Source organism: Podarcis erhardii (genome assembly GCF_964252035.2).
Source record: "Podarcis erhardii genome assembly, chromosome: 16".
In the NCBI taxonomy this organism is placed as follows: Eukaryota; Metazoa; Chordata; class Lepidosauria; order Squamata; family Lacertidae; genus Podarcis; species Podarcis erhardii.
In genome coordinates, this window is record NC_138514.1 from 6,127,934 (window position 1) to 6,154,174 (window position 26,241).

At 45.4% G+C, this 26,241-nt stretch overlaps 1 protein-coding gene and 1 long non-coding RNA gene across 3 annotated transcripts in view; one reads left to right on the top strand and one right to left on the bottom strand.

Moving 5' to 3' along the window:
* Positions 1–12,140, top strand: part of LOC309331211 (G protein-coupled receptor kinase 5-like) — a 77,094-nt gene extending 64,954 nt beyond the window's left edge. For both annotated transcript variants that reach the window (XM_081843300.1, XM_081843301.1), the window contains 7 exons: positions 800–837; positions 1,300–1,389; positions 1,742–1,950; positions 3,878–4,015; positions 4,496–4,633; positions 5,211–5,342; positions 6,242–12,140. In XM_081843300.1, coding sequence (XP_081699426.1) covers positions 800–837; positions 1,300–1,389; positions 1,742–1,950; positions 3,878–4,015; positions 4,496–4,633; positions 5,211–5,342; positions 6,242–6,331 — 835 coding nt within the window. In that variant the 3' untranslated portion in view covers positions 6,332–12,140. The remainder of the gene's footprint in view (positions 1–799; positions 838–1,299; positions 1,390–1,741; positions 1,951–3,877; positions 4,016–4,495; positions 4,634–5,210; positions 5,343–6,241) is intronic.
* On the bottom strand, positions 94–793 carry LOC309331327. Its single transcript, XR_014151823.1, has 2 exons — positions 555–793; positions 94–365 (listed from the first exon to the last, which is right to left on the bottom strand). It is a non-coding gene; the product is annotated as an uncharacterized lncRNA (long non-coding RNA).
* Positions 12,141–26,241: the final 14,101 nt, after the last annotated feature.

Sequence of the window (26,241 nt, forward strand, 5' to 3'; positions counted from 1 at the left end):
CAGTGAGTCAGTGTTCTGTGCCCACTGAACATGGCCAGTCCTCATTGGGCTGTTTTAGGGATCCCTCCCCCAGCCACATTTTTTTTGTGTGTGTACTTCTGCAAACTTTGGGTTTCCCCGGTTTTGCTGAAACCTCCCTATTGTGCTTGGCTGGTTCCATTTTGGTTCCATTAGTAACAACATTCACAAACGGAACAGTGGAAATAGAAAGACCCATAAGCCAAAACTTTGTTCCCGTATGCAGCTGTAAGTTACTGAATCAAGCTTCCTCTGTCCAAAGCAGTGTTTAAATTTTGCCTTAGTTCCTGGAAACTTTGAGCTTCTTTCTGTACCACAAGGGCTGGACATTTTTGCTGCTCCCCTCCCTGTTCAGGACGCTAATCTCTTCTGGAGAGCTTATAATAAACTGCTCCCGAGCTGGCATAATTGTGTGAGTCTCTGCCTCATCCACCTGGGACGGGACCCACATTCTCAAACGAAAGACAAATGAGGAGATTGCCAGGCGAATCTTCAGAGTGAGGATGTTCCACAGCCTTGGTGCTATTGCTGAAAACTCTCCATCTTTCCTGCTCACTCATTTGACCACTCATGGTGGTGGCACAAAGAGTAGGACCTCAGAAGCAGGTGGATTATGGGAGCAGCTGCTTATATCAGATATGCTGGTTTAGGACCCACTTGTACATCCCTCCTTCCCCCCACAAATATCCTATGTGCTTGAAAGGGTTGAAGAGCCTTAAACCTAGAAGTTCACCTGTCTACCTGCCTCTCATTCTGAGTTGTGTCTGTATTTTTGCTGCAGAGACTTGAAGCCAGAGAACATTCTCCTGGATGATGATGGTGAGTCTTCTTCTTCTTCTTCTTTGGTGATCCTTCATCTACTTGTAAGATTGTCTTCCATGAACACGGTTTTAACAGTGAGTACTTAAGTGACTGTGGAGGCCAACATCTTTCCACAGTGGGGACATAGGTTTCTGGATAGATCATGGTGAAGGTTTGCCAAGCATTCCTTCCTCTTAGCATGTTTCTTCCTTTTGTCCTGAGTTCGAGCGTCTTCAAAGCCCATGACACCTTTGGTAAAGGCTGTTCTCCAATTGGAGTGTTTGCAGGCCAGTGTTTCCCAGTTGTCGGTGTTTATACTGCATTTTTAAAGATTTGCCTTGAGGGAGTCTTTAAGCCTCTTTTGTTGAGAACTGGATGCTGAGGCTGGCCTCTGAGGTTCTGGGCCCCAATTTGCTTGCTGCTGACACATGTGGCTCACACCATGACCTCTATCTCCCCTTTCCCTCTTATTCCCTATAGGTCATATCCGGATCTCAGATCTGGGGTTGGCCATCAAGATTCCAGAGGGAGACACCATCCGTGGCCGTGTAGGAACTGTTGGCTACATGGGTATGTAGTCAAGGAAAATCTCAGATCTCCTTGCCCTGTGGAGGAGCTACCCCTCTTGGGGTAGCTTTGCAAACTCCTTGCTGAAAGCAGAAGGCAGTCTTACCATACTAGGAGCCAGGATGGGTTGGTGGGTGGGCTGCAGTTTAAGGCAATGAGATTGAGGAGACCTGAATTTAAGGCCTGCATGAATCCAGGGTTTGGTCAACACAATTTGAGGTCCCCCTCAAATGGTCTCAGACAAAGGCCTTCCCCATCACTGGCTTCCTGGAGAGGCCAGGGATTGAATCTGGGACATGTGCTTTTCCGCTGAGCTATTACTTGTCCCCATCTCTGACCGTTCTCCCCTCTCCAGCTCCAGAGGTGATCAACAATGAGCGCTACTCCTTCAGTCCAGACTGGTGGGGGCTCGGCTGCCTCGTCTACGAGATGATCGAGGGCCAGTCACCGTTCCGCGCCCGCAAGGAGCGGGTGAAGAGGGAGGAAGTAGAGAAGCGGGTTCAGGAGGACCAGGAGCAGTACTCGGACAAGTTCTCTGAAGATGCCAAGGCCATCTGCAAGGCGGTGAGCTGGGGAAAGTGAGAGGCTGTGCCAAAGCTCTGTAGAATCAGGGTAGATGTCCTGGGCTGGGTGCAAGGGATTGTGGGAGGCAGGGATGCAGCTTGCCCTACTCTTATGGAACTGTTTGTCCACTGATGCTTGCCAGAGCCCAACCCTGCAGGAGTTTTCAGGGCACACAGTGTGAAGCATTTGTTTCTATAGGGACTTTAAAGGAAAGGAGAGGGAGATGTAGCAAAACATTTCCGTATGGAATGATTCTCTCCAGGTCTTCAGCAACATTTCTCTTTTTCTGCCCCCACCCAACAGCCTGTTAGTCCTCCTCACTAGGTTATTTCGGGGGGAGTTGACCACTTCCCCTTATGTGTTTCTTTGCTTCCTAAATACTCTTTTTTGGGCGGCGGTATGTCTGCAAACCTATGAGCTCCCCCAGCGCTGCTGGTCCCTCTCTCTGGTCCATGGAGATTTCCATTTTGGCTACATGTAGATAGGCACTTGCTACCTAAACATCAGAAACCTGATCCTGGAATGCAGTTGGGGCAGCCTCTGGTCCTACGCCTCAAGCAAGGCAGAACCCTGTTAGGAGTGTATGCACAAACTCTGATTTTTGTTGTTGTTTGATGTCCTCTCCCTCCACCCTGTCTTACCCAGCAGTGATGTTTACTGGGATACAACATTCCATTCTGGATGCTTGAGGCCAGACTCTGCCAATAACTCCCTGGCTAGCGGCAGGATGGGGAGGCATCAGGGGAATAAAAAAACCTAAACCAAACACAGAAAATGTTTTTTACAAGCTGCCTAAAATGGGGAAAGGCATCTTTTGTGTATTTAATAAACTTAAGTATTCCCCTTCAAGTGGAAATGATCAGAGTACAGTGGTACCTCGGGTTACAGATGCTTCAGGTTACAGACACTTCAGGTTTCAGACTCCACTAACCCAGAAATAGTATCTTGGGTTAAGAACTTTGCTTCAGGATGAAGCAGCGGGAGGCCCCGTTAGCTAAAGTGGTACTTCAGGTTAAGAACATTTTCAGGTTAAGAACAGACCTCTGGAACGAATTAACTACTTAACCCGAGGTACCACTGTAGTTTACAATGAAAGATACACAATCATTTTAAAGGGATAATAGATTAGACAGAGCGGGGAGCACCGAGAAGCAGTATAAAAGCCTTAGAGGAGGAGCAGGGATGCTGCAACAGACAGTCTGATCCAGCAAGACTCATCTTACCATCTTATTCATCTTTCTGTTTCTTGCTGCTCCTGGCCCTTTCATATTGTTCAGCTCCCATCAGCCCCAGCCAGCGTGACCATTGGTCATTGGCGATGGGAGTTGTAGTCCAGCAACATCAGGGCGAGAGCCACATCTTCTACCTGGCCATTTTCACGGCCCATGGAAAGTTTCTCCTCCGTGATCTTAGAATCATAGAATCATAGAGTTGGAAGAGACCACAAGGGCCATCGAGTCCAACCCCCTGCCAAGCAGGAAACACCATCAGAGCACTCCTGACATATGGTTGTCAAGCCTCTGCTTAAAGACCTCCAAAGAAGGAGACTCCACCACACTCCTTGGCAGCAAATTCCATCTTACGAGTACAGCATTTCTCAAGAGGTGGAGAGTGCTCCTTTGCAAAGCAAGCAAGCGCCTACCCAGCCTTACAAACATAGACTACTGGTCCATCTAGCTTAGGTTTGTCTACACTGACCGGTAGCAGCTCTCCAGGGGTTTAGGCAGGAGTCTTTTGCAGCCTGACCTGGGGATGCCTGGGATTGAACCCAGGACATTCTGCATGCAAACCCAGTGCTCTGCCACTGAGCTGTGGCCTCCCCACAGCCCTTATGTGTGATTTAGCAGCCTAGCTTTCACAGCACACCACATCCCTCCCTGCTCTTGTGCTTTCCCTTACTGATCGTGGCACCTTTCTGCCTCCCCAGCTCCTGACCAAGGACCCCAAGCAGCGGCTTGGAGGGAAGGGAGACGAGGCCACCCAGGTGAAGCAGCACCCTTTCTTCAAGACTATCAATTTCAAGCGCCTGGAAGCTGGGATCATGAAGCCCTCCTTTGTGCCAGATGTAAGTGCAGGCCAAAGTAGGCCATGGCTGGTTCACGCATGAGTCCTTTCCATACATTCTTGCTCTGCCAAGAATGAGCTTGCGGCGAGGAAGAGGGAGCAGGTGCTCAGATGCTGCTCTCACTCCTGACCTTGACACATTTAGGCCTAAATGGCCTCTGATGAGGTTATCTTACGGGCCACCTGCCCAGGCCTTAAGATTATCATCAAGGGCCTTGCTTTCTCTCTTGGTCGTCAAGGACAGCCCTACTGTTTAATTTAGCAGAAGTTGCTTATAGACCTCAGGCTTCCATTTCTAAGATGTCTCTGTTTCCCTAAGAGCTGGTTCTCTGGCCTTGCCTTACCAGGCTTCTGTGACATCACAGCAGCTCATGGGATATGACACCTTAAGCCATTTAATGTCACACAAGCCATTGACATCTTGATACTTAAGATCTTGAGACTGGAAACTTAGCTGAGTCTCCATCTTTCTATCCAACAGCCCCGAGCTGTATACTGCAAAGACGTGCTGGACATTGAGCAATTTTCCACTGTGAAGGGTGTCAACTTAGACCAAACCGACAATGACTTCTATGCCAAATTTGCCACTGGCAGCGTCTCCATTCCATGGCAGAACGAGGTGAGGAATTGGGCTGGGGGTGGAAGGGGAAGGGAAGCCACCAATGACAGAGGTGAGAGAGAAGACTGACTGTTGGTGTGAAATAAAAACACCCAGTCACCTTGTCTTTAAAGCTAGGCATCTGCCTGCCTTCCCAAAGCCACTGGCTATTCCCCCAAATGCATGTTCATGGGGGCTATATCTGGCAAATATTTACTTTACAAGTCGCTCCTTTTAAAGGGGTGAGAAAGCTCTCTGAGCTTGATTCCTATGCTGATGAAGAGAGCTCAGGATAAGACAGTGACATATATTGGACAATGGTGGTTTAGGGTGGGTTAAGCTACCATCCCTTCTTTGGGGATCAGGATACAGAAGTGTCAGAAATTTAACCAGGAACCTTCTGCAAAGGAGATGCTCTTCCGCAGAGCTGCCGGGGCTGTTGGGGGTGTCCAGCTCTGTCTGGGGAAAGCTAACCCAAGGGAGCCTTGGCAGATAAGCCTGAGGTGTGGTGTCGCCCAGCCCGGTCTCCACTTCCAGATGTTGCTGCTTCAGCTGACCACCTCCCCCACCAATGGCATCCTCTTCCTCTTCTCTCTAGATGATCGAGACAGAATGCTTTAAAGATCTAAACACCTTTGGACCAAACGGCACCCGCTCTCCCGACCTGGACTGGAAGCAGCTCCCCGACCCGCCCAAACGTAGCCTCTTGCAGAGGCTCTTCCGACGTAACGTAAGGCCCACCACTCATGCGCTCCCTCCGGCTCCTTGCTCTTTTCTTGCCACCTCTCTCCACTAGGGATGGGGCGGGGGGGGGGGGAGAGAAATTCGGTTTGCATTTTCAGCAGGACTCCTGATTAGCACTTCCTGAAACAGCATGCAACAGCATGCAAACCAAGTGGAGCAGCCAGCACTTTCCCTGCTTGTGATTCCTAGCAAGTAGTATTCATTATATGGGAGGCAAACTGAGTGGGCAAAGGTGAAGATGGCAGTGGCAGTAGCAGGATGGGTCCCCGTCCCTCAGAGACCCCTCCAGTATTCCTGTGCATTCTGAGATGCCCTTTGCCAGTGTTTGCACAGGTGCACCTGAATGTCTCTCCCCAGTGCTTTTTTTCTTAAAAAAATGTTTAGGGGCGCTCTCAGAGAGCTGGTGTCGTGTAGTGGTTAAGAGCGGTAGACTCGTAATCTGGTGAACCGGGTTCGATTCCCCGCTCCTCCACATGTAGCTGCTGGGTGACCTTGGGCCAGTCACACTTCTCTGAAGTCTCTCAACCTCACTCACCTCACAGAGTGTTTGTTGTGGGGAGGAAGGGAAAGGAGAATGTTAGCCACTTTGGGACTCCTTCGGGTAGTGATAAAGCGGGATATCAAATCCAAACTCTTCTTCTTCTTCTTCATTCTGTCTGAGACTCAGGAAACACGTGACAGGAAATAGGGCCACCATCAGGGGTAGCAACGGAACTGACAATTCACCGTGCTAGAGAAGAAACTATTTTTTTCTTTTTAAAAAATAGTTTCTTCTCCCATTAGATTCACAAAATGTTTAGGGGTATGCGTACGCCTGCGTCCCCCCAGAAAAAAACACGGGCTCTCCCTAAAGCTTGCCTCTTGTCTCTGCTTCCTTCCCTGCAGCCAAGTGACTTCACCATCAGCGCCAACGCAAACTCCAACCTGTCAGCGGCTCCCTCGCCAGCCCGGCCCACAGCACAGGCTCCCTCCTGACCCAGAGGGCCTCTGGAGCCACCACTTGTTCTGTGCCTTCTCAGGGTTGCCTTCGGCACAGCGCTGACACCGGGGCATCCCCGCGTAGCGCTGGACTCTACTACTGGCTAGGAGGTGGGCCAACACAGCCTTCCGACCGGCAGGATGGGCAGAGCAGCAGCAACAAGCCTTTGACGCCTCCTGGTGCTGACACGGACTGACACACCCTTGGGGACCCCCAAGGATGACTCGGTTACCCCGAAACCAGGCTGCTGCCCACCAGGGTCTTCCCCCTTTGCCCTCCACCCTCTGATTGCCTAGAGAACCCATCCCTGTCCCAAGCTCCATTCTCTCCATCTCAGCTCCTACCACAACTCATTACGAGACCACAGGTGTTCCTGGGAGGGGTTTTCTGTTCCTTGGAGACTGTGAAGCCCAAAAATGGGAAGAGAGAGAGAGAGACAAAAAGAGTGAGAGAGAAGAGGAACGTCATCTGGTCAAAGCTGAAGACTTCTTGGTGTTCCACTGGCCTTTGTTTGTGGAGCTGGAAATTCGGAATGCCAAACGGAGACACACACAAAGGTGTGTGTATCAAACGACAGGTTTGTTTTTGTTTATGGAGCATTTTTTCAGGAATCCCACCCTCTCAAGACAACTCTAGAGCCTGGGGCTGTGTGCCAAAGGACAGCAGGGGACAAAGAGGCATGAAGAGCACTCTCAAGTCCCGTTTGGAGGCATCAATGCATTAACAAAGGATCAGCATTAAAACTGGTGGAGGTAGACCATGCTGAGAGTAGCTGTGGACAGTACACCAGGCCGGATAACGTAACAGGCCGTCAACATTTCCAGACCTCACTTTTAACCCCAATCTGCAACACAAAAGGACTCCCTTTTCATTTTTCCTTACAGAATCTCCTCCACTGACTCCCTTCTCCTCTCTTTTCTTCCTGTCTCTCTCACTGTCTCTCATTTCTCCTTCTCTGTCTCCCGTCAAAACAAGGTTGTGATACTGCTTGTTAGCACACCTGGATTCGGGTCTCAGCCCAGCATCAGAATGCAAATGAATTAACTGATTGCAGGTTCTCTGCTGAGTGTGATTGTGTTTGTGTGTGTTTTACAGCCCAGTCCTGTCTGGGTTTCCCCTGAAGAAAAGCCTACTCTAAACATGTAGCAGGATGAGGTGAGGAGGAAATGGCAGGTGGTTAATAATATTCTTGAATGTTGTGCTACATTTAATTAAACATACCGCACCCCCCACCCCCCGCAAATAGAAAATTAGCACAGCAGGAAGAGGAACCTTTGTCTCAGATGTGCTTCTTTTCTACTTGCATGAAGGGTTTGGGGGGGGGGGACGTTTCACCACAGGGGGACATAAGTCAATGTCATCTGAAGCAGCACAGTCTATTTGTGACCACCTCAGGATTCCACCAGCTTGTTCTGTTATAGATTTAAAATGGGCCTGGGAACTGATTTACGTTGTGCAACTGACCTGATCATAGCTTCTCTTCTCTCCCAACCCTGCATGTAGTAAGCTAGCATATCAGCGAGCGAGGAAGTGTTCAGAAGAGGGCAAACAACTGTGTGAGATGCAGGTGCCCCACGCACCCTGCCACCTGACCTGCTCTCCAAGTGAGCAAGCAGTGAGCCAAGCAAGGAATCGAAACTTTCACACACACCTTGATTGCTTTCCCTCTGTGGGGGGCGCAAGTTGGGCCCAGAGAGAGAGAGAGAGAGAGAGAGAGAGGCCACAAAAGTTCAGTCCAGGGGCCAACAGAGTGCATGGATTCTATTAGAGGTAAAAGCTGGGGTGTCTCCCCCCCCCACAAAAAAAGCTAGAGCACTGTATCCAAATAACTTTAACCAGTGCTTTTTTCTAAAAAAACATGTTTAGGGGTACTCTCATTTTCCTACTCGTATTGAAATGCTGTCCCTCAATGAGGCCAAACTTAGATTCACAAAATGTTTAGGCGTATGTCTACCCCTGCATCCCCCCCCCCAGAAAAAAAGCACTGACTTTGCAATTAGTAGACCAATTAGTGGACCAGATCCATTGCAATTAGTAGACCAAAGTTAAGCATATCTGTTATTTTTAATGGGTCTACTCTTAGTGGCATTCTGACACTGAATGCGACTGCAGAGCCTTTGCTTTCCAAAACAACTTGCAAGGGGACCAGATCCAATGCGTTGTGCTTGAGGCCACTGATTTTTGCGAAGGCTGAGGGAAGATAGATCTATTTAGACCCAGATAAACCCAGAATTTCTCCTCTTTATCTTATCATTTTGCTGTTTTGCGACCTGCTGCGCAAAGTGTGGAGCTTGGTTTCACCCCACTCGCTTAGCAACAGATCTGGCCTTGGGGCAGGAAGGACTTTCCGAGTGAGGTGCCAGGGAGAAGTGCCAGCTCCTCGGCAGTTAGCCTTGGGCACAGGAGCTGGGCTCTGGTTTTTCAGAGTGACTATCTCCCTGCTGCAAAAGGGGGGGGGGCAGAATCACTATCTGAGGGTGGGGGGGGGGAAGCTGGGGTGCTGCAGAGACTGTGAGCTTTTCCATTTTTTTATTTAAATAAGAAAAGCAAAGATCACACATGCACTGAAACCTCACACCATGGCAAACCCCAGCAGAGAGTTTGCATCTTAAAGGCCCTGACACCTGTGGGGTTTTTTGGTGCTGGAAATACAGAGGCAATGGGGTGCTATGACACCCCCTGCAAGCAAAACTTCCCCCTCCTAAAGCTGATTGCCTGGGCCAGTTCTGTGCTTTTGGCAGCCGTACGTCATGGAGGGATTTTTGTTGTTGTTGCAGCAGTTCTCTCTTGGAAGTAGAGGAGCAGACTTCAACCTTGCATGGTTATTAAAATGCGCAAGTTCGGGTGCCTTGAAATCAGGCTTTCTCTCTAAAGTAAGGATGTCTCCCCTTCTTTTGGCTAGTTTCCCAAGGGTAATGAAGATGCACTCAAGTTATTGCCCTCTCCTGACTTATCAAAGGAGGGGGCTATTTGCATCCCCACTAGAATGTTCTCTGCTCTATTCCCCTCCTCCCCTTTTTTTTTGCTGTCCCTGCCAAAATCAGTGCAGTCTTCTGGGTATGGGGCAGAAAAATTTGCATTAAGCAAATTTGCATTAAGCCAGCTGACTGGCCACCCCTGTTTTGTAGCTTGCTCTCCAACGAGTCAGTTTATAGCAGGTGTGGGGAACCTCTGCCCCCACCCGATGCTGCTGAACTACAACTCCCATCATTGTTGGTCATACTTGTCAGGACTGATGGGAGTTGTAGTTCAGCAGCATCGGGTGGCGGCAGAGGTTCCCTACACCTGATGTAGCTCCTGCAGTTTAAAACGCAGTTTGATCTGCGATGCACCTGCTGGACGGCTGCCCACCAGGGATGACGTAGCAATTGCAAGGGTTGGACAAGGGGACCTTGGAAAGTCCTTTCCAACTTTTTGGTTCCAACACAGACTCATCACAGGGTGAAAGTTTGCATGCGTGAGCGCAGGAGTTGTGGTAAGAGGGTCCAGATGCACACCCCACATTCCCAGATTGTCGCATAACTGCCCTAAACTCAGTTAGGTAGCCGTGTTGGTCTGCCGTAGTCGAAACAACAACAAACTTCTACCAGTAGCACCTTAGAGACCAGCTAAGTTTGTTACTGGTATGAGCTTTCGTGTGCATGCACACTTCTTCAGATACACTGAAACAGAAGTCACCAGACCCTTCTATATAGTGAGAGGGTGGGGAGGGGTATTACTCAGAAGGGTGGTGGGAATGGCTGATAGGTGTGGTAAGCCTGTGGAGAAAGTGTGGCATAGTTTCCTTGCATATCCAGTAGGATAAGTGGATTGTAGAGGGTTCTTAATTCTATGACCCTTAAGTATAATGTCCAGGTTCTTGCATTTAGTCAGAAAGAAGATGTCAGTCTGTACCTGTGCAAGTTTCTTGGTGAGGTTGATGGACTTCCATTTCATGCGGCTCAAGAGAGCTGAGTGGGAGTGCTCCTGTAATCTCACTGTATACAAGTTGTACAAGTGACAATAAAGTATTTCAATTTCAATGTGGTGCCTTCCATAGTTCTAGTTACAGGTAGGTAGCCGTGTTGGTCACTTCTGTTTCAGTGTATCTGAAGAAGTGTGCATGCACACGAAAGCTCATAACAATAACAAACTTAGTTGGTCTCTAAGGTGCTACTGGAAGGATTTTTATTTATTTTTTGCCCTAAACGCAGGTAAATTACCCTTTGTTGTAGCTAGGAGGAACAAGCCTGTGGCTTTTATCTGGCAGCTTCAACACTATGCACACCTGTGATTCTTGCATCGGTCCGGAAATGTCACCCCCTGGTTCTAGGTTGAAATAAAGCGGGGAACAATGTGGATTGGCAAAACAGAAAAGGGAAGCTCTGATTTGGGATTATGATAGGGTGCTTTAAGGATTTAAAAAAGTGTTAGAGGTGTTTGCAGGTAGATGCTTTAGGGTGTTTTGAGTTCCTTTCTCCTTGTATTCCTTAAGGCTTCGATTCCTCTACACAACACACAAACACACACGCACTTGGGCCAAGACAAGGCCTGGATAGTTTACGAAACCTGTCGGATGCCGTCCTCAACAGAACAACAATGCATCTTTCAGTGTGTGTCAGAAGTTGGGCATAGAAGTCCATACAGTGTCTATAAAAACGTGAGGATATGTATTTTAGAGTATTCCAACCAATGGGCAACTTTCCAGACTTCCTCTACGCCTCTCTGCCAATCACTGCCAGATTTGAATTGAGTGGGTGGGTGGGTGGGTTGTATATATGAGAGAGAGACTTCAATTGGGATTATCATAAAAAAAATGCCTTTTCTAAATTGCCAAAATGGAAATTGTGGGTCTCTGTGGGTACCCCCCGGCTTCAGAGAACAAGAAGATGTTCCAAAAGAACGCAAACAGGAGCTTATTTGGGGGGGGGGTCACCCCTGCATTCCTCCAGCCATCCTGGTCCACCGTGTGATGTCCATACATGTCAAACGAAGAACCTTGAGTGACACCCCACTTCTCATTTAAAGCACACTTTAAAAATCATGGGAGAATCCTGCGAACTGCAGGTTGATAAGGCTGCTATGAATTGTAGGTCTGTGAGGTCATCAGCACCCATAACCCTTCCTGGGATTTCTGAGGGAAACCACAACACTTGGAAGTGGAACAGGAGAGCTTTAATTGCGTGGTGTGGGTGAGATCTCTCTCCCCAAAAGGAATTCTTGTGGGTCTGGTGATTCTCTGCACCCCAGACAGATCTCCACAAAAGGACATTGACACCCCCCCCCACCTTATATTTCCATCACTCTTTCCTTTTGCATCCATTTATTTAGGGTTGGTTGTTGCAGGATATATTATTTTTTTATTATTGTTTTCCTTTTTCACTGTTTATTTCTGATTCTGGTGCATTTTGGTTTACATTTTGGCTTTTTATTTTGTACAGTTGTAAATATTTGTATGTTGAATGCCTAGGTGTACATTTTTAAGCTTTAAAAGCTGCAAGCCAAGCCATGTGGTCATGTTACCCAGATGTTGCAGGGATGTTTTTTTTCTTCTTTTTAATGGGGGAATGTTGGGGGTGGGGAAACATTCAGCTTCTCTAAGTGAAGGGTGGGTATCACTTTATCCCAATTGGGTGGGGAGGGAAGGGGTGAGAAAGGAAATTACATCAATGAACTGGGCTTTTTTCTTTCCTGATTTTAAATTTTCTTTACAGAACAATATATACAGTAGGGTTATTGGGGAGGGGGGTTCTCCTTGTTACTTATTCCCAGGGCTGTGTGTAATCTGCACTGAAAAGAAATAAATAAAACAATGCACCAATGAAAGTGGAGTTCTGTGTGCTGAGTCAGGCAGGCAACTTATTCACGCCTTCTCTCCTTGCTAACTGAAGCTATGATCTTTTGAATCTCTGCTCATTCTCTAGACTGGGATTCCAGGAGGTATCACCCACACATTTCCAGGCATATCTTTGCATCTATGATGACTAGAAGCTTGCAATAAGGAGAATAACTGAATTCCACACCCAACCTTGAATCCTGCTGTTTCCAGTGGCATAAGGGGGGGGGGGCCACGGGTGGTTGCTCCGGGTCCAAAATCATTAGGTAAAGGTAAAGGGACCCCTGACCATTAGGTCCAGTCACGAACGACTCTGCGGTTGTGGCGCTCATCTCGCTTTATTGGCCGAGGGAGCCGGCGTACAGCTTCCGGGTCATGTGGCCAGCATGAATAAGCCACTTCTGGCGAACCAGAGCAGCACACGGAAACGCCGTTTACCTTCCCGCCTGAGTGGTACCTATTTATCTACTTTCACTTTGAGGTGCTTTTGAACTGCTAGGTTGGCAGGAGCAGGGAGCTCACCCCATCGCGGGGATTCGAACCGCCAACCTTCCAATCGGCAAGCCCTAGGCTCAGTGGTTTAGACCACAGTGCCACCCGTGTCCTCGGGGTTTTGGGTACCAAACTAAATAAATAAATTTAAAGCCCTAAACAACTCAGATCCCCAAATATCCACAGACTGCCCCCTTCTCTACAGACCCTCTCAAGTGCCAAGATCAGAGAGGAGGCCCTCTTGGTAGTTCCTTCATCCTCAAAGGCTCAGGGGCATAGAGGGCCAGGAGAGGGCATATTCGGTGTCAGCCCCTAAGTTATGGCACTCCCTCCTCACAGAGGCACGTCTGGCACTGTCATTATACAGCTTTCCCGGAGTGCTGAAGAAGTGTCCCTATGCCCTGGCTTTTGACACTTGAGGCGTGTTGTTTTGGAACTCTCCATTTTCTGCAATTTTTAGTTGTTCGAAACTGGTTTTTTATATTGTATAGTATTTTGTTTTCACATTAATGCTGTGTTTCGATTGTGGGGTTTTTTGCCAATTATTTTTATTAATTTTCCAAATTATTACAAATCCAACCAAATTACTTTAATATAATTTCCTAAAATATGGTTTCCCGCTCCTGTTGCAAACATATGCTGATCATCCCCCCCCCCAATAGCTGCATCATTTCTTATTTAGTGTTCAGTTGTCATCCATCAATCTTCGTTTCTGCACTGTGTTTTGATTGTTGCAACCTGCCTCTGGACCTTAGGGTGATGGGGGAGTCATACATAGTAATTGTAAATGAATGAATGACTGGCTAATCAAGGAAGTTTCTATAAATGGATAGGTCTGCTGGCATAAGAAGATCTTCAAAAGACACCCGGAAGTCTGTAGTAACGAGGCTGTGATAGATTAACTTGTAGGAAAAAATGGCTGCGATGCGGCACAGAGCCTTGGAGGTAAAACTGGCAGCATTGCTGTTTGCACAGACAAGAGTGATGCCTCATGTGGTTTGCTGTTGTTGTTATGGATTTCCCGATGTTTGCGTCAAGTTCTTCCTGATGACGGTCAGTTCAGCAGCCAAGGCCAAACTGTCCACTAGGCTGAGATTTACAGCCACGAGGGCCAAGCTTTTTTGGAAGTAAAGTGCTTGGAAACATTTAGCCACAGCAGCCATACATTTATTTGTAATATCTAGGGATAGTGGAGGAATTTGATTTTGCTGGCATTAGAATGCAACTACATAACTGAACTACCTTTTGAACCATTATGCAAAGCAGAAACACAATTATGAAATCTGCCCTTCTCTAAATGTAGTTCTCCAAGCAAACAATGTATAATAAACCTTTAACAGGAAGATGTGTGCATACAGTCATGGAAATAACATACCAAAATGCATTGTATTGGGGAAATTGGCTCACCAAAATGTGTATATTACTCAAAACAATACAAAAATGTATATTTTAGGAGAACTGCATACTAAGATGCCGATAACTTTTCAGGAGGATTTTTAAAATGAAAATATGGAACTGGCGGAAATGACTGGCAGAATCCGAGACCAGGGAGAAGAGTCGGTGGAAGAAGATTGGAAGAAATTTAAAGTTTATCTACAGAAACATTGTAAAATTAAGGAATGTTAGAAGGAGGCTGGAATGAAGTTATGTGGCTTTAGCAGAAATATTATAAAGGATTAAGTAAAAATAGATTGTTAATGGATGAAAGGAGGAAAGGTAAAGTTACATTATATTATAGGATAAAAATTGGGAAAGATGGAAAGGATTTGCTGAAATAGCTAACCGAACTAGAATACAAAAAAGGGAGGTGCGAGGAGGTCAAGGAAGCAAGCAAATGAAAGATAAGTTATGAGAAGGTTCGTTGTTGTTTTTTTAATTGTTTCTATTTTTCTGTTATTTATATAAAAAAATTCCTATTCTCTTCTTTCATTATTGTGATGTGTTGTCAACTTTTTGTTTAAATTGGAGTTATCTCTTTCTTTTTTTGTAATATTTAAAACTTTAATAAATATTATTTTTTTTAAAAAAATGTAGATTGATACAGATAGGACAGCTGAACTTAAGACTGGAAAAATTAAAAAATGGAAAGAACTGACAGATTTATCAATCTCTATTGACACATTACAGTGGTACCTTGGTTTAAGAACAGCCCTGTTTATGAACTATTTGGTTTACGAACTCTGCAAAAGCAGAAGTTGTGTCCCGTTTTGTGAACTTTACCTTGGTCTAAGAATGGAAGCCGAACGGTGGAAGGGCAGCGGTGGCGGGAGGCCTCATTAGGGAAAGCGCGCCTCAGTTTAAGAACGGTTTTGGTTTAAGAATGGACTTCTGGAATGGATTAAGTTTGTAAATCAAGGTACCACTCAATAAGGATCTCCTAACAGCTGTCAACACCAGTAACAGATTTGTAGTGTTGCTGTGGCCCCCATTCAACCATGAAACTCACTGGGCCAATGATTATTATTCAGTGTAGCCCACCTCATGAGGTTGCAGGGAGGATAAAACGGGCTGGCAGCAGCTGTGGCATGCAAAGTCACCCAAGCATGCCCCAGATGGGCATGTTGGCCCCCCAAAAGAGGACCTATATGGGTTTCCCCAGATGTATGGCAGCCCTAGGTAGGGGGAGGTTGGTTGGCCAAGGGTTTGGAGGGAAGGCGGTGTTGGCAAGCCCTGGGTAGATACATCTTAATAAGCGATGTCCCTAACATACTTCCCAGGTCTGTTATCCCTTAGTGATCGGCTCTGCTATGATGAGTTGGAGGTGGGGGCAGGGGAGAGGATGCAAAAAGAAGCTTCCTGCCATCCAGCTTTTCTGAGGCACCTCAGCCTTGGCTGCCTCCTCAGTCAAGACAAATTACCCTGACCAGGCCTATTGGGAAATCTCAAACTTTCCTTTGTGCTGTTTTGCTGGATTTGAAGGTTGTTTGGGCAACAGAGAAGGCCCCTTCTGACTTTGTCCCCATTTGCACCATACATTTAAAGCGTTCCTTCAAATACTGGGGCCCCAAGTCATTAGCCTTTATGGTTTTTCTACAGGAAGTTTTGTTCTTCCAGATGTTTGGTAATTTTACTTTTAATCATGTTTCTCGCCAGATTTGCTGTGTTAGATGTTTAGCTGTTAGGCAGCCATTTTGTGTGATGCCACACACCCACCGGGGCCATTTTGTGACTGGCACCCATGGTGCTTTCTCAATACTAGATGTGCCCCCAGGCCCAGTGTAGAGGCACTAAAGAGGGAACTCTGTTCTGAAGAGGACAGCTCTAGCATTTCACAGTTGTGCAATTTTATCTTTTTTTTAAAAAAAATAAGTTTTTATTAAGATTTTAAAAATTACAGAAAAAAAGAGAAAATAATAACAATCAAAGAAAAAAAGAAAAAACAATACATATAAAATACATATAAAAAAACCCATCATCAAAAACCAGAAAAAACAGAAGAAAAAATATAAAAAACATGTCAAACCTGTACATCACTTGCTTACATTCACTTATTTCCTTGACCTCCTCATGCCTCCCATTTTTGTATTCTAATTCAATTTGTTATTTCAGCAAATCCTTCCAACCTTATTTTAATCTTAATAATTTGTCTTAATATACTATAATTTTACATTCTCTCTTTCATCAACTCATTTTAACTTAATCCTTTATGTCATTTCTACTAAAACCACATAATTTTCTTTTCCCAACATCTTTCTAGCAATCCTTAATTTTGCAATATTTTTGAAGATAAACTTTGAATTTTTTCCAATCTTCTTCCACCGACTCTTCTCCTTGGTCCCGGATTCTGCCAGTCATCTCAGCCAGTTCCATGTACTCCATCACCTTCATCTGCCATTCTTCCCGGGTGGGTAGATCTTGTGTCTTCCAATACTTTGCGATGAGTATTCTTGCTGCTGTTGTGGCGTACATAAAAAAAGTTCTATCCTCCTTTCGCACCAATTGGCCGACCATGCCCAAGAGAAAGGCCTCTGGTTTCTTCTGGAAGGTATATTTAAATACCTTTTTCATTTCATTATAGATCATCTCCCAGAAGGTCTTAATCTTTGGGCATGTCCACCAAAGGTGAAAGAATGTACCTTCAACCTCTTTACATTTCCAACATTTATTATCGGGCAAATGATAAATTTTTGCAAGCTTGACTGGTGTCAAGTACCACCTGTAAATCATTTTCATTATATTCTCTCTTAAGGCATTACATGCCGTAAACTTCATACCTGTGGTCCATAACTTTTCCCAGTCAGCCATCATAATGTTATGTCCCAGATCTTGTGCCCATTTGATCATAACAGATTTAACCATTTCATCCTGAGTATTCCATTTCAACAGCAAGTTATACATTCTTGACAAATTCTCACAGTTGTGCAATTTTATCAAGGCATCCCCACATAGGCAAATATAAGGGAAGGGAAGGAATTGTCTTTATCAGGGAAAGATCCAGGCTTGCATCTTTCCACAACTGGACAATGTGGGGGCATTTTGTGATGACTGTACATTCTTTTTGTTCTCTTCCAGAAGGCTGAATCCAGCGTTGCAGCTTTCGCAGTTAAGGAACTGATAGTGTAAGAAGCTCCATCCGCCATGGGCCTCTCCTGTGATGTGCTTGTGCAACTGGCAGATAGAATGGCTGCTTTCTTATCTGCTTGTTAAAAACCTTTTATCCTCCTCTGCGCAGCCAAGCGCACTTGCTCCCTCAAACGTTTGGCAGGGAATTATCTGTGGTGAGAGGAAAGGAGATTATTTAGTTTTTTGATGCAACATCCTTTGTGCTTTGAGAGGCCAGTTGTGTGCTTTCAAGCACATATGATTCACCCAGAGGGGGGAGTTCGAGAAAGGTGCTAGGCATGTAAAAGGCCCCAGGTCCAGTTTCCAGCATCTCTGGTCTCAAAAGGACCGGGTTAAGGGAAAAGACCCTCTGCTTGAGACCCTGGGTGATGGGGCACGACCAGTCAGTGCTGACAATATCGGGTTAGGCAGGAAAACTGTTTGACTTGGTAACCAGACAGATTCCTGTATTCCTTATGCATGAATAAGAGCACATTGTAAGGTTTTTTTTTTTAATGTTTATAAAATATGCATAGCTTCTTTCCTTTCTCGGATTCAGTGGAAATAGCATTCTTTTTTCACCCCAGGTGGGTGACATCCTATATTCTGCAAGAAACAGAGCAGCCACCTTCACCTCACAAAAAGGAAGGAATTTTCACAAAACAAGCATACTGTATGCTAATTTGTATGTGTGTGCATATTTAAAAATAATTAGCAAACAAATACATCTCAACAGAGTGGCGAAAACTGTGACCGAGTGTACTCAGTCTGTCATCCAGGTACTGTTGATGGGGGACATCAAGACCCCTGCCCTCCCATTATGGATCCCCCCCCCCAAAAGGCGTTCTCTGTCCTCTTAAATGCAGAACACGTGGCCACCCTAGCAAGTAGGCACCCTGGGCCACCATGCAGCACCTTTGCTCACTTCCACTGAATGGTACATTCAAACAGGATGCTGTTGCGTGTTGCGGTCCCCAAGCCACCCCCCTAAATAAATCACAAGTCACTCAGAATTTTTGTTTAAGGTTTTTGGCATAATTTTGGCCGCAAGTTTATTAAAATACATAATGTGAGTGGTTGCTTAGGCATTGGTTACGACTATCTGTCTCCGCCCCGGGACAGAACTGACTTCCGGATTCCAGAGAAAGCCAGCAAGGGGAAACAATATTGGGGATAGAATGGGGCTGGGCACCATACCGTCACCCCTCCCCGCATGCTTCCAGGGGCTTGCACGGCCCAAGCCCCTTGCCAGGGATATGGACAAAAGCATGGTGAGCCCCTGGATTCCTTTATTGGAATAACCTTGCAGCAGCAGACTTGGAGGGGCAGGAAGAGCCAACCCTTACCCCTCCACCAACCAAGTTTTAACCAATGCCTAACAAGTTGAGACAATTTGCTACGCAGTAGGCAATAAACAAATGGCACCAGCCAATCTGCAAAATGGACAAAATTCCTCCCAGGCCCCTGCCCCAAAAGAAGACAACCCCATGACAGGCATAGAAATGCCAAATGCAACAGCCCTAAATTAGGGAGGGTGGGCAGGCAATCCGATGCATGCAGCAAAAGAGGCCGAAAGAGCTGCATGCCAAGAATATATAACCTTCGGGCCAACCCTCTAAATGGCAACATCAAAATCTCCCCAACTTGACCCAGTCACAGTCATGGCCATCCAAATGGTTCCACCCAGTAACCTAGTGGGGGTGTCTTGTTGGACCCCACCGCACATGTGCTCTCCATGAAGGAGAACACACTTTGTTTAAAATGGACTGAGACTCCCTAGGAAGTGACAGCTGGGCTGGTGGCGCGAAAGGCAGGGAGACCATCAATAAGAGAGAGGCAGAGCCATTGAGAGGCCCTTCTCCCTGCTGGGTTCTCTAAGGTCAAGGCTGAGACTGAGGACGGTTCTGGTAATAAGAAGGAAGCCAGGCAGGCGGGGGCTGGCTGAGGGCAGAGTGCGCTGGGTGAGGCCTCTCCTGTTAGACTTTCCTTACGGGACAAAATGAGCCAAGTGCAAAAGAGGGGGAAACTTTCATATGGAGATTTCTGCATGTTTAACAGCCTCTGTCCCTAAGAGATGGCAATCTTAAAATTCAAAGTGTGGGGAATAAAACCTTTCCTCATTTAGAAATAAGGAAACAGGGTCTCCCTTGCTAAGTCAGGCCAAATTCATCCTGGTTCCAGCAACAGCTCCTGTCTGATGGTCTTTACTCTTTGTAGGCCGCCTGTTATTCAAATGGAGTCTTCCCCATACACAACAACAACGATGTCACAACTAACATAACACACACACACACACACCGGCATATATCTTTTCCTGCTTGTAATGTTAAAACTCCATTTCTTACCCACGGGGGAATATCTTTTGTATTGACAAACATTGAAAGCTTGTTGAAAATGAGTAACAGTATGAGTCAAAGGGGAGGTCACATGAAAAAAAGGGGTTCCAAAGGAAAGCAATTTTGGACACTGTGTAATGATGTCTTAGATGACTGAACTTGCTGCAAACATGTGAGTGTGACATCAGATTATTCCGCCATGGGCCTGTCTTTCACACCCTCGACACAGAAGGCTCCAGCACTGCTGTCTTCTCCCTCCCTCCTGATTTGTTACATATATTAGGAATGATATAAAAAAGAAGGTGTGTGTGTGTGTGTGTGTGTGTGTGTGTGTGCACGCGCACAAACATGTTGGGAGAATGTTTATTGAGCGAGGTGCACAGAACACTAGACAGCACCCTTACAAGCACTAAGACCACATCTGCATTATACATGTATAAGGTATGACTTCCGCAAGGAATCCTGGGAACTGTAGTTTGCTAAGGGTGCTGAGAATTGGTAGGAGAGCCCTGCTCCCTTCCCAGAACTACAATTCCCAGGGTGGGTGAAAAAAAAATTCCTTGGAAGTGTCTATTTCACTGATCCCAAAAGTATTTGTCACTTAGAAGTCCACTCCACTTCACCATGTGGAGGAATTGCAGTGGACTGCGCGGCCACCCACTCTCCTCCAGGTGTGGGGGTCGAAGTTCCGCTTCGCCCGGGGGATTCTGGCTGCATCAGTGACCAGCCAGCCAATCTGCCGGGACCCATTTAAATGGAGGCGCGAGCTGGAGGGCTTCCTCTTGGCTCGCTTCCTCAATCTCCAGCCCTCCCTCCCTATTTTGAAGGTTTTCTTCATTGGCCTTGCTATGGACCTTGGTTGGTTGCTGTTGAGGGGCCTGGTAGGAATTTTTCCACGTGGCAAAACTGGCATGGGCCATTTGGTTTTTGCCTACCTCGTAGCAATCGTCACAACTTCGTTAGGGTTGCGGTTAGGCATTGTTTGACCTTGTGTGGGGGAGGAGAGGTGTGGCCATCACCTGCCCCTCCAAGCTTAAGCGTATTCCATTAAAGGAATTTGGGGGTGTGGATCTTGTTTGAAGCCCGGGGCAGGGCTAGGGCCATGACATGACCCCCTTGGGAACCCCTGGGGGAGCTCAAGTTGGTCTGCATCAACGGGACTCCCCCTTCTGGTGGTTTACCCTTACAGGACACCCTGCGCAATGGGCAGGAATCAGATATAGTCGGGTCCATTCAATGCCTAAGCCAATACCACTCACATTCTGTAATCAATAAAGTTGTGGCCAAAATTTTACCCAATAACATTAACATAGTATCTGTGTCCTGGTTCAACTTAAGAGCTGTGAAGCTGCAGCAATGAACCCCACCATAAATAGCAATTCCAACATGATGGTCCTTTGGGATGAAAGGCTCTCCCAAAACTTCAGGAAGCTTCATTCCTTCGTTTGCCAGTATAGAATACAGATTTCAAGAAATGGAAATAAGTACAAATGTTCCTGTTGCTAAGTCCATGATGGCTCCAATGGAAAAGAAGGTAAAGATTAAATCATCGTGTTTTCCAGGCTTGAAGATGTTATAGAGTGCAAAGGCCATACAAAAACGGTCACCGCATTAGTAATGGAGGCTAATGGCATCAAGTCCTGGACAATGATTATTTCAGAGGGTAGGGACTCCTCATCATTTAATGCTGTGCATATAATGCTATTTTTTTTTAATAATAATTCTGTGCACAGAACAGGGGCCCCAGATTCCAATACCTACAATGCCAGGGTTGTTGCAGCCCATGATGTTGTCAACCTGCCACACTCTCCATTCAATATTGGCTGTGGAACAGATGCACATAATATAGCCGACAAGAGCCAAGACAAAGTCACCTATTTGCACACAGGATACCCTACACAGCAACCATACAGGAAAGGAGCCATAATGTGCCTGGGATGGTATTTTGGCTTTGGTACAGGCAAGGCTGGCAATTGAAGGCACACTGGAGAAAAACAAAGATAAAAGATAACTGTTAGATACCGTATTTTTCGCTCTATAAGACGCACCAGACCACAAGACGCACCTAGTTTTTGGAGGAGGAAAACAAGAAAAAAAATATTCTGAATCTCAGAAGCCAGAACAGCAAGAGGGGTCGCTGCGCAGTGAAAGCAGCAATCCCTCTTGCTGTTCTGGCTTCTGGGATAGCTGCGCAGCCTGCATTCGCTCCATAAGACGCACACACATTTCCCCTTACTATTTAGGAGGGGAAAAGTGAGTCTTATAGAGCAAAAAATACGGTACTTAGGCACAGTATCATATGGATGTCTCCTAAAGTTTGAGCAAACAGTGATGGGCAGCTAAAACAATGCCACCATTCTAGGGCAAATTCTGCATTTCGCACCTTGAGACGTAGGAATGGAAAAGTCTGCTCTACCTGCAATCATAGGTGCCAGGATTCAGACTTCCTCAGTGGGAGCTGGAGCCCTTTCTACCTAGAGGTCTTCCTTCCCTCTCCATTGTTAAAATGTCAGGCCTGATCCCACCAAAGTTATGCATTCTACCAATTCATCAAAACAAGTCCCCCACCCCCCACCCCTTCTAATATAGCATGGTACAGTACATCCATTTTTTTTGACCCCTTGAAATTTCCCATGTTTCCGGAATATAATTTAGAATTAAATTCAGTTCCCCTAAATAACAATTTCTTTTTATTACTCTTGCTATAAATATCCTCACCTTGCATCAAAATGATCATTGGGCAGTTAATCAACATATGTATTAAGTTTGCATTTTTACTCCCACATCTCCAGCAATTGTCTGCACTTGTTATTTTCTTCTGGGATAGTTTTGCTGGAGTCCAGTAGACCCTGAATATTATTTTCTGTTGAATAAGTCTTAGTCTTAGATCCATAGAGGCTATTTCTGTTGATTTTATACTTGACTCCCATATATCATTTGTTATCTGTACCCCTAACTCTTCACTCCATTTTTGTCTATCATATTCTAAATTGTATTTCTTCCTGTTGAGTAGGGTTTTATATAGTGCAAATGTAGAGTTTTTTGTTTTTGTTGCAGAGATTAAATCTTGTAGCAGCTTGGGTGTTTTCGATGCTGCTATAGTGCCAGGGCCAAACTGCCTTTCCAACATATTTTTCAATTGGATGTATTGCCATTGTGTTTCACTGGTTAATCCGTACTTTACTTGCCAAGTCTTATATTCCACAAATTTTCATCAATTAATTGATTCAATGTCAAAATACATTTTTTCATCCAATTTTGCCAAATTATTACTTGATTTCCTATTTTTAATTTTGGGTTGGCCCATATTGTTAATTTCTCATGCTGATGGGGTCATCCTTATTATTTATATTCATATTTATTTATGAATAAATAAATAAATAAATATGAATTATTATTTATATATTATTATTTATGAATTATATTCATGCAAGTTTTTATAGATGCTTTAATAGTCTCCAGGATAATAGCATATTTCATAAAAATGGAGCTGAGTTTAGTCCACCCTACAAGAGGTTCAAATAAACTATATTCAAGAGTAGCCCAATTGGGATTCCTGCTCGTTTTCCAATAATTAGTCTTACTCAGCAGGTAGGCCTGGTGATATGATTCCAGATTTGGGAGCCCAAAGCCACCTTCCTAGTTGGAAGTTGCATTTTATGTAGTGATATTTTTGGTGGCTTTGTACCCCACAGGCATGATCTAAATAGTTGATTTATTTTTTGGAAGTATAATTTGGGAATATATATTGGTAATCCTCTAAGAATGTATAAAAGCTTTGGAACAACATTCATTTTGAGGACATTAACTTTCCCCAAAGGGAGAGGTTTAGAGGTCCCCAGCCTTCAATATCAAAAGAAATATCATTTATAATTTGATTCAAATTTAATTTTACAATTTGGTCTATATCTGATGAAATCATTATACCCAAGTATTTAATAAAGTCTTTGCACACCCGAAATTGATGATTTCTATACAATGTAGCCCTTGGCCCTATTGGTAAAATCTCTGATTTTGTCCAATTTATGGAATATCCCAATATTCTGCCAAAGGTTTTTATTTTCTCCATAATTTTTGGAATTGTATCTTCTGGTTTTGTAATAAATAAAAGGATATTGTCCGCAAATAATACAATTTTGTAATTATCTTTGTTGTGCTTTACACCAATAGATTGTTAAAATTCACGGAAATCGCAGAGGTCAATGGGACCAAAATAGCCCTCTACCCAACATACAGGATTGCCCAGTCACCAAAACAACCATCACAGCTCAGTCCAGAAAACTTTGACTGCACTTCATATTGCATAAGTGAACATGACCAAGCAGGAGTGGGAAACGGTTGGCCTACGGATTGGATCATGACAAGGAGCGTTCATCATGATTTGCTTGTGTGGTATTTGCACATCTTCCCAATTAATCCTTTGTTCATCACACGCTTCTCAGTGCATTTTTGTATCACTTTCCTAACCACAAATGTCCATCAAAAATAAAAAGATGCTCCAGGGCAATAGAGCACTTTGTTCCACTTTAAATGCAAAGTTATGGCTGATAAAGAAGGCTGATCACCAAAGAATTGATGCTTTTGAATTATGGTGTTGGAGGAGACTCTTGAGAGTCCCATGGACTGCAAGAAGATCAAACCTATCCATTCTGAAGGAAATCAGCCCTGAGTGCTCACTGGAAGGACAGATCCTGAAGCTGAGGCTCCAATATTTTGGCCACCTCATGAGAAGAGAAGACTCCCTGGAAAAGACCCTGATGTTGGGAAATATTGAGGGCACAAGGAGAAGGGGACGACAGAGGACGAAATGGCTGGACAGTGTTCTCGAAGCTACCAGCATGAGTTTGACCAAATTGCGGGAGGCAGTGGAAGACAGGAGTGCCTGGTGTGCTCTGGTCCAGGGGGTCACAAAGAGTCCGACACGACTAAATGACTAGACAACAACAAAAGTTATGGCATGTGCTTGAATCCTTCCTGCAAAATACCGTACTGACAGTCTGGAGGTGGGCCAGGTATTAAGCCACCCATCTTGCTCTAGTAATAAGCGGTACCTCCAGATAGGGATACATCTAGCAAGCTCAATGCAGCCTTCGCAAGCATCACAACGCAGAAGAGAACATGCATTTCTTCCAGTAACACACATGGTAGGCTGATAGAAAAGTGGAATAGGATAAGTCTGCACCACCAAATTGGGAGCAGGACAGTAATAATTAAAGGGATAAAATAATTGGGGAAATTAATAATGGAATTGCATAAGAAGACCATATCCCCCCATCTGGCAGCTTTCTGACTTTGCAGAGAAAACGGAGCTGCTGGCCTTAGGCAACTCTCAGAGTTCTTGGGACAGAGACCTGGAAGGTCAGGCTCCCAGCAAAAGCGCATGAAAGCTGACGTCAAAGGAAGCAGCTGTTGGTTCATTGGCTCTTTGGAGAGAGCATCCCTTCTGCTGTAACTCATCTGCGAAATGTCAACTCAGCCTTGACTGTTATCTTCTCCCTTTCAGCATCTCGCTTGCCTGTTGTGGGGAGATAATCCCACTCGTTTCACAGATATTTTGTGCACGTGTGGGATTCAAAGCAGAAAAGGAGGATTTGGCATGTTGTTGCTTCGTGGTCCACAGCCCCCACCCCACCTGCAGCACACACAGAGATATCTAGAGAACTGGCCAGCTAAGATTTAGCATGGAAACAATCGTTCCATAAGCAATTTTTTTTTACTAAAATCATCTGGTGTCATGATGATGTCAGGTGACTAAGAAGTAGGCATCAACGTACCTGTCAATCGTTGACTCGCCAGGGTCGGGTCTGCTTCACCAGCATGTTCTCTGCAGGAAAGGCACTGGCAAAACAGCATCCAGCAGGATTGGACCTCTACCATTGGCTAAGGTCACCCAGTGACACCAGCTGATTGACAGGTGGGTGTGGTTTGGGGAAATGGCCTTGCAGGCCATATTGGACTCCTTGACAGACCAAGACTGACCTGGAAGTTTAAGATGCTCTGGGTGTGAGCCATTTTAGATCAGGTTGTGACTGATCTGGGTTCTTCTGTCCCAGAGTTGAAAACTCCTGTGCTGAGGGTTGGGGAGGGAGTCTAGAAGAAGCTAAAGACATAACATTACACAAACACAAATTGCACAATTGTACCAGCTGCTTATGTACCAAAACAAAAGCAAATGGGAACATTATAACAAGCTGGTGCAATGTATCTGACACATTTACCACTCTGTCCTCTTTGTGGGCAGATATTTACTTTGAAAAAGCAAAACAACACAAGGAAGAGTGTGTGCATCGTAGTATCACCCATACAAGCCATTGAAAAGTTTGTAGCATAACAAACAAGAAAGCACCTCAAGGCATAGGGGCAGCCAGTTTGCTTCCAGCTGATCTGTTTGATTGAGAATTCATCCTGATGTGATGGCATAAAGTTTGTGGACCAATTAAACAACACTGGCTATTTATTCAGCATTCATACTGAATTGTTTGCGGAAAGGTTATACAACGTTGCACCAAGCAGTTGTTATTCCACACTTTCCAGTGCATTTTCCCATCACTTTCCTTGCTGCAAAAAAGGAAGGGGCTTTTGAGACAGAAGAAATAAGGTTTGCTGCACAAGACTGCATGGATCAACTTTGATTGCACAGACTGAATATGTCACTGTGAAATGATGGTCTTATGGACCCCCTTCCCTCTTTAGATGGTAATGGGACTCTCAAGATGCCCTT